Here is an 8,024-nt window from a genome sequence, read left to right as displayed (position 1 = left end):
TAACTTTATTTCTCTAGTCTGGTACTGTAGCACGTCAATAAATGTTTAATGATAGCAGTTGTGACGTATTCTGCTCCTACTCAATACTAATACTAACAACTAACAACTACTAATATTTTTAACATCACAATTAATAATCCATCTGGAGAGTAAATAACAGTTCTGGAGGTACACATTTAAATTCTTCAATGATTAAGCCCTGTACTTTGAATGTAAATAAGGTGCCAGCGTGCATAAAAAAGCATCAAAATAGAGCTTGTTAATAAAAAAAAATGTTCCGGAGGAGGACCCTTCTGGACCCCCTACAGAAGTCCGGGCTAAGCCCTGAATGTCCTCAAATCCTGGAAACGCCCCTGTACCCACCTGATCAGCAGCCCAGCGGACTGACACCCTGCCGAGATTTCGGAGGTGTGTGCACATCTGGATACATGCCTTAGCTCTTTGAGACTCAAGATACTCATTCTAATGTCACTAACGCCATCTTCAGGTTGAGTCGGTGGGATGAGCAGATATTATTCAGCCATGGAACCAACTGTTCCATCACCTCCAATACACTTTTATTAAAAAATGAACATGCGGTTTTAATGGATTATATACACAACCTTGATTACGTTCTGTTTTGCACATAAAGATCCAATTGTTTTGCACATAAGCGCTATAAAAGTTATATTATGGATGTGACAATGAACTATGGAGGATTTACAGTGGACTCTTTACCATGGACGTTATGCTATCTATGGTTGTGGCTTTCCATGTACTGTGTAGGCCACAGCTCTGGTAGATCTTCAAATTGTTAAATACAAAACGCGCATGAGGAGATTGAGTTGCAGATTGCTGAAACAATGCTTTAACTACGCAGGGAACATTCGAGAACAGCTCTGAGGGAGAAAACTGGGGCTGATAAGCCCTTAAAAGAGCCCATGTAGTGGTGTTGGTATGTGAAAAATGTTATTGTTATTATCCAACTATTATAGTTGAATAAACTGAGTACACCACAATATAGACTTTAGTATGTAGTAAATATTGTATTTGTGACCACATGCACAACTTCCATTTTTTCTCACTGAGGCTGACCTCCCTCTCATCCGTATTATCCTCCACATTCCTTGATAAATGTTTGACGATACAAATACTGAACAATGATGGTCTCATCTGCCACGGTGGAACTGAGGACTGTCTGCTGAATACTTGTAATGAATGCAAAGACGGGGACACTCATCAAACAGCTCACTGACACCATACCAGAGGAGGGACAGAAGGTCACCAGCTGGCTTAAATGGCAGACAAACAGAGGGGTGTTGGTGAAGGTGGAGATGAGTGGAATTGTGGGGAATGTACGAAGAGAGAAAACATGCAATAAACTGAAACATCAAACACCCATTATCAAAAGTTTTATTGTATAAAATCATGTACGGTGGTTATTACATCATTCAGCAATTGTTGCTGTGTGTTGGATGGATAATGAAGTGTATACCTAACTCATCACACAATGAACTCAATGTCCCACATTTCTTCTCTTCGTCTCATCTGACTCAGACATTCTGTATTTTTCTCATCACTTGCCAGGTCCGTAAGCATCGTAGGCTGCCGAGCCTGCTCGTTCATCGCCTCCTGCCTGCAAGTCATGGACGAGGGTCGCTATGGCACAGGTAGGGCAATATGGTGGACAGGGGACTCTAGAAATGGAAAGTGAACGCATATGAATTCCGAATCATGCAAACGCACTCAAACCGACAGACGACACTGACTGCAGTCATTTGACACATCCACGTGGTCTTCATAAGCACAGACGGTACTACATCTACCAACTGATGGTGTTAGTGAGATCCGTGGTTAAGGAAGGTGATGGTGTTTGACACAGATCACGCTGTAGTTAATAAAAGACCATGTGAAACTATGCTCCCAAATCAGAACCACAACCCCCCTTCCACTGGTGTGTGACAGATTAATGTTGTGTATAGTAGGTCGTACAGATGCTTTCACTTGAAGCAGAATAACGTTTGCATGCTACAGTGATGTGTGTCTTGATCCCTGCTCCATAATCCATATAAGAAAATCAAAGAAGGTTGAATAATCAGTTCTTCTGGGTACATTTTTTTGTGTGTGTGGGGGTGGGTTGCCCGGGGTTTCCCCCTTTTTTCTCCCCAACTGTACCCGGCCATTTACCCAACTCTTCTGAGCAGTCCCGGTCGCTGCTCCGCCCCCTCTGCCGATCCGGGGAGGGTTGCAGACTACCACATGCCTCCTCCCATACACGTGGAGTCACCAGCCGCTTCTTTTCACCTGACAGTGAGGAGTTTCGATGTTTGTGTTCATAGGCAACACAGATATTTAGGGTAGCTACGTTACCCGGACGCCCCCAATACAGCGTTTATTGACAGATAGGTTTCATCACTCAACTAAGTGAAGTCCTCTCAAGAGGTCTCTTAGATGAGAGATGAAACGTATCAGTTAATCAGTGATGTTTCTGTCGACGTTGATTCGGGACAGACGACACTCATAGAGAGAGACTGTCTGTTTCGTTTTCTATAGGGATCTCTGCTTGCATCGCCTGCTTTCTCATCCCCAGCTGGCAAAGGAGGCAGTAGTTCTGCGACCATGACACATACCCACATCCGGCTTCCCAACCGCAGACACGGCCAATCTTGTTTGTAGGGCCACCCGACCATGCAGGAGGTAACACGGGGATTCGATCCGGGATCCCCGTGTTGGGAGGCAAAGGAATAGACCCCTACACTACCAGGACGCCCCTGCTGCTAACCAGTCTAAATAATAATAATAATAATAATACATTTTATGTATAGAACCCTTGTCAGAGTACTCCAACACGTTTCACATGAGTTAAAATGAACATGAAAGCAACACATGGAAAACATGTAACACAACATTAATCACACACCAAAAGACATTCTGAAAAGGTGAGTTTTGATTAATGGTGTTAACATGGACAGATCGCAGTAGGAGGGCGTTCTGTGATGACCTTCATTATTTCATCTACTAAAGTAATGAATCAAGACACGTGTCAGTATGAATCGACTTACTTCATAAGGGGTTCCATGAAGCGGATCATAGTCGTAATTGATTCGTAAAACCTGGTGACAGTAAAAAAAAAAATGTTTAAAAAGCACGATGAAATGCCTAACGGACACAAGTCAACTATGTAAAATACAAAAAAATATATTTCTGCGTCCAACAACTGGGATGCCGAAGAGTCCCTTTTTTCCAGCTTTCCCCCACGTGAAGAACTCCATAGCATCATCCGCGGCCAAGACTAAAGGGGTGATCACACACACAGACTAAATGTTATTCGTCAAACTCATCTGAAAGTAATTTCCCTGGTTAACACTCACTCTAAGGAGTCCAGCGTGTCATTCCTCTGGTGCAGATCCTCATTTCTACAAGGTGGATTAAGAAGAACAAGACGTGCACCTCTCATTATGCTAGTCTCAGATTTAGCATCAGTAGAACTTCATTGTTTCCCCCTTACACTCACCCTGAGGAGTTGCCCACTCTGGTTTCCATCAGGACAACGTTGAACATGGATTGGTCTTCTTGTTGTTGTCTACAGACAGGATGTGAGAAAAAACAACATGCCTTATAACAATGACTCTTCAATTTCCCTTATGATACCGTGTAAACAACCATGTTTAAATCAAGTAGTGATGACATTTTTACACACAACTCTTTCCATCACTTCCGGACATCAGAGACTAGTAGTCCTCAGGCAGCAGATTGTGTATGATTGTTTAACCAAAGCTGGTGAATATTGAATGTTAACACACTCACGTGTGGTTGTTCACCTCGGGGACAGGAAGTCCAAAGGCACAGCCGAGGAGAATCAGACTGAGACAGCAGGAGGACTTCATTCTGATTCCTGCGTCGGGGACAAGACGAGTAAGTAAGACTGGTCCTCTATCTTGGATGAACTGACGCACGACGTTAAGGGACCATTTATAAACTCCACGCTGTACCTTGCCAACACTACCAAGGCCACACCGGGGTGGTATTCCCCCATCAGCTCACCGTCTGTAGCAGATCCAGATCCAGATTTTAACTTTGGGGTTGTGATGAACCAAGCAGTGTGGGAGACACGTAGACAGATCCTGGATCAGTTATACCACGATGAACGTACTAAGCTGCTAGATGTTCTTTTTTTTGGATCCAACTCAACATGGAAAAGGAAGGACACACCTGTCCAATAAGGGTAACTAATGAGGCTTCCCCAATTTTGTTCAAATATTTACCGGATTAAGGAGTTAAATAGCGTCATTGAGCTACCTCAGCAACATGTATACCCAAGTCTGTCAGGGCTGGCGCTGAGGTATGGGAACTGCATATGTGGGAGGGTCTGATGGTCAGCGCCGAGTCAAGTGACACAAGTTAAAGCGGGAAGAGACGAGTAGAGGAAAAATGGAATCAGGACTCAGGACCAATTTATTTCTCATTTCACTTCATGCACCTGCGTACATGAAATGAAACGAAACGCCGTTTCCTCCAGCCCACAGCAGCTCAACACAAAGACACAAACACATGCAAAAGCTACTAGAACACACACATCCAAACTAACACATACATCAAAACTAAACAAAACATCACTGTCCAGGGGAACGAACGCCAGCCACGATGAATGTCGGAACCGCTGGTCTGCGTGGACTAGCAGTTAGCTTAGCCCGCCCCGCTTCCGCGCCATTTGAGACCGCTCTCGGCGTTTCCTCCTCGTGCACAGGTCCAGGCAAGGGCCGTGGTCCCCAGGCCCACCAGACGAAGCGGACCACGCTCTCCCAGCCGATCCAGCGCCAGCTCTCCCAGCCAGAAACCTTCGACCCACCTCCCCGAACTCCTCAAGACGACATCAAAACAACACAGTCAACACCAGCTGAGGCCGTCGCCAGACCGCCCTTGGTGTTATCTGTACTGCCGGTCTGCATGGGCTAGCAGTTAGCCTAGTCTGCCCCAGCTCTCCCAGCCGATCCAGCGCCAGCTCTCCCAGCCATCAAACGAAGACAAACTTAGACGCAGACGTGGACAAAGACACTGCATGGACAGTCCTGGGTGAGGCCGCCGCAAATGTGAATTTGCACCGCCATCTTCCGACACCAGCACTGGGTGAGGCCGTTGCAAACGCGAAGAAAGCAGGAAAAAAACAACTCAATCTTTTCGGATTTTTCCAAAAGAGAAGGAAGGGTAAGAATTTAGCCTTTGTAGTAACTTCTCAATAATGGTTGAAATTGCCTGTTGATTTATGATAATGTAACGACCACAGATGACTAGCCTCGCCAGTCCTTGGATAACGAGTCGGACCCTTTAGTTGACTGGTTAGCGCAGTCGTCTGTGGTGTGAGAGACCCAGGTTCGTGTGACGGTTCCCGGCTGCCCCCGCCTGTGGGGAACTAAGTTTTCTGGTTCTTCACTCGTTGCCATGCAACATAACTTAACATCACAGAACAAACTGGCGCCGAATAGCGCATGCAACGTGTAACTACAGCAGAAAGTAGTCCCTTAATATACCGTAGGGTATAGGCAACAGTCCTTTAGTAGGGAGTTTCTCGTAAATACATCACATTTCCATAAAACGAACTAAAACAGTAACGACTCATTCATTTTACTACAGGCACAAACAAAAGGTAACGATCATGTTGAACAATACAGCACTACACTGCATGAACTGTACCTGAAGATTGTGTGTGTGTGTGTGTTTGTGTGTGTGTGCGTGTGTGCGTGTGTGTGTATGTGAAAGAAAATTTACTATTCCAATAAACTAATGTTAACATAAATACATTTAACTTTATTTCTCTAGTCTGGTACTGTAGCACGTCAATAAATGTTTAATGATAGCAGTTGTGACGTATTCTGCTCCTACTCAATACTAATACTAACAACTAACAACTACTAATATTTTTAACATCACAATTAATAATCCATCTGGAGAGTAAATAACAGTTCTGGAGGTACACATTTAAATTCTTCAATGATTAAGCCCTGTACTTTGAATGTAAATAAGGTGCCAGCGTGCATAAAAAAGCATCAAAATAGAGCTTGTTAATAAAAAAAAATGTTCCGGAGGAGGACCCTTCTGGACCCCCCTACAGAAGTCCGGGCTAAGCCCTGAATGTCCTCAAATCCTGGAAACGCCCCTGTACCCACCTGATCAGCAGCCCAGCGGACTGACACCCTGCCGAGATTTTGGAGGTGTGTGCACATCTGGATACATGCCTTGGCTCTTTGAGACTCAAGATACTCATTCTAATGTCACTAACGCCATCTTCATGTTGAGTCGGTGGGATGAGCAGATATTATTCAGCCATGGAACCAACTGTTCCATCACCTCCAATACACTTTTATTAAAAAATGAACATGCGGTTTTAATGGATTATATACACAACCTTGATTACGTTCTGTTTTGCACATAAAGATTCAATTGTTTTGCACATAAGCGCTATAAAAGTTCTATTATGGCTGTGACAATGGACTATGGAGGATTTACAGTGGACTCTTTACCATGGACGTTATGCTATCTATGGTTGTGGCTTTCCATGTGCTGTTTAGGTCGCAGCTTTTGTAGAGCTTCAAATTGTTAAATACAAAACGCACATGAGGAGATTGAGTTGCAGATTGCTGAAGCAATGCTTTAACTACACAAGGAACATTCGAGAACATCTCTGAAGGAGAAAACTGGGGCTGATAAGCCCTTAAAAGAGCCCATGTAGTGGTGTTGGTATGTGAAACATTTTATTGTTATATCCAACTATTATAGTTGAATAAACTGAGTACACCACAATATAGACTTTAGTATGTAGTAAATATTGTCTTTGTGACCACATGCACAACTTCAATTTTTCTCACTGAGGCTGACCTCCCTCTCATCCATATTATCCTCCACATTCCTTGACAAGAGTTTGACGATGCAAATACTGAACAATGATGGTCTCATCTGCACCGGTGGACCTGAGGACTGTCTGCTGAATACTTGTAATGAATGCAAAGATGAGGACACTCATCAAACAGCTCATTGACAACATACCAGAGGAGGGACAGAAGGTCACCAGCTGGTTTAACTGGCAGACAACAGGGGGGTGAAGGTGGAGATGAGTGGAATTGTGGGGAATGTACGGAGACAGAAAACATCATCAGGTTTCATCAGGAATTAGTTTGTTAATGAGAAACGGAGAGAGCCCTCATGACTTATGCAATTACACAATATAAAAAATACACGTTCTTCAAATTCATGTTATCAGGCTATACTATATAATGCATGCAATCAAGCCAAACTTCTAGCGTTCATGTGCCTTTTCTCATTTGGCAGGTGCATTGATCCATAGCTATTTACAAGACAATTTTATTTGCAAAATAATTTCTTGGATTAAGCAAAATATTCACTGATTCCACATATTAAATTAATGCAAAATATTTAGATTGCTGAAATATTATAGAGGGCAAATCTAAATAAATCACAGGAAGGATAATAATAATTTATATTTATAAAACCAATGAAATAGGTCACGGTTAGACTTGGAATCAGTGAGTATCCATGTCTGACGTCATAAAGAACATTCTAAAAACATTTTGAGGATGTCAGCCAGGGTCTGTCATGTGTCAGTTTTCCGTTTTATTTTGAAGGTCTTGTCTCTGTGTTCACGTCCTGTTCCCCATGTGATTACCTGTCCCCGCCCTTATGTGTTTCACCTGTGCCTCGTTATCCCTTCCCTCCTGTGTGTATCTAACCAGTGCTCCCCTGTGTGTCAGTGCCAGATTGTCTGAGCAGCAGCTTTCCAGCGTTTCTTGTAAGAGATTTTCCCCGTGTCTGACTGTTTCGTTCCTGGTTTCCGAGCCTCCGTCTCCTGTTTTGGTACCATCGCCTGTTTGTTAGTCCACATGGTTCTTGAAGTCTTCTGCCTGCCGATTTTGTACCTCTGCCTGCCTGATTGCCTTTCTGGATTTTGACCCTGGGACCGAATTAAAGACCCTGAGAACTGGTTACTGTCTGCCTGCATTTGTGTCCGCCAGTCTCTGTGTCCACGACAAAAC

General features: G+C 43.7%; 1 protein-coding gene across 1 annotated transcript in view; it reads right to left on the bottom strand.

Annotated features, from left to right (window-relative positions):
* Positions 1 to 1,380: 1,380 nt before the first annotated feature.
* Positions 1,381 to 8,024, bottom strand: part of LOC130110309 (uncharacterized) — a 32,159-nt gene continuing 25,515 nt past the window's right edge. Inside the window, exons 6-10 of the mRNA XM_056277373.1 lie at positions 3,787 to 3,874; positions 3,494 to 3,562; positions 3,351 to 3,395; positions 3,042 to 3,092; positions 1,381 to 1,676 (exon numbers count right to left, since the gene is read on the bottom strand). Of these exons, the coding sequence (XP_056133348.1) occupies positions 1,556 to 1,676; positions 3,042 to 3,092; positions 3,351 to 3,395; positions 3,494 to 3,562; positions 3,787 to 3,874 (374 nt within the window). The 3' untranslated portion in view covers positions 1,381 to 1,555. The remainder of the gene's footprint in view (positions 1,677 to 3,041; positions 3,093 to 3,350; positions 3,396 to 3,493; positions 3,563 to 3,786; positions 3,875 to 8,024) is intronic.

The sequence above is a fragment of the Lampris incognitus genome, chromosome 3 (genome assembly GCF_029633865.1).
Source record: "Lampris incognitus isolate fLamInc1 chromosome 3, fLamInc1.hap2, whole genome shotgun sequence".
Lineage (NCBI taxonomy): Eukaryota > Metazoa > Chordata > Actinopteri > Lampriformes > Lampridae > Lampris > Lampris incognitus.
Note: the sequence above shows the minus strand (reverse complement) of the source record. Positions and strands in the feature narration are given on the sequence as shown.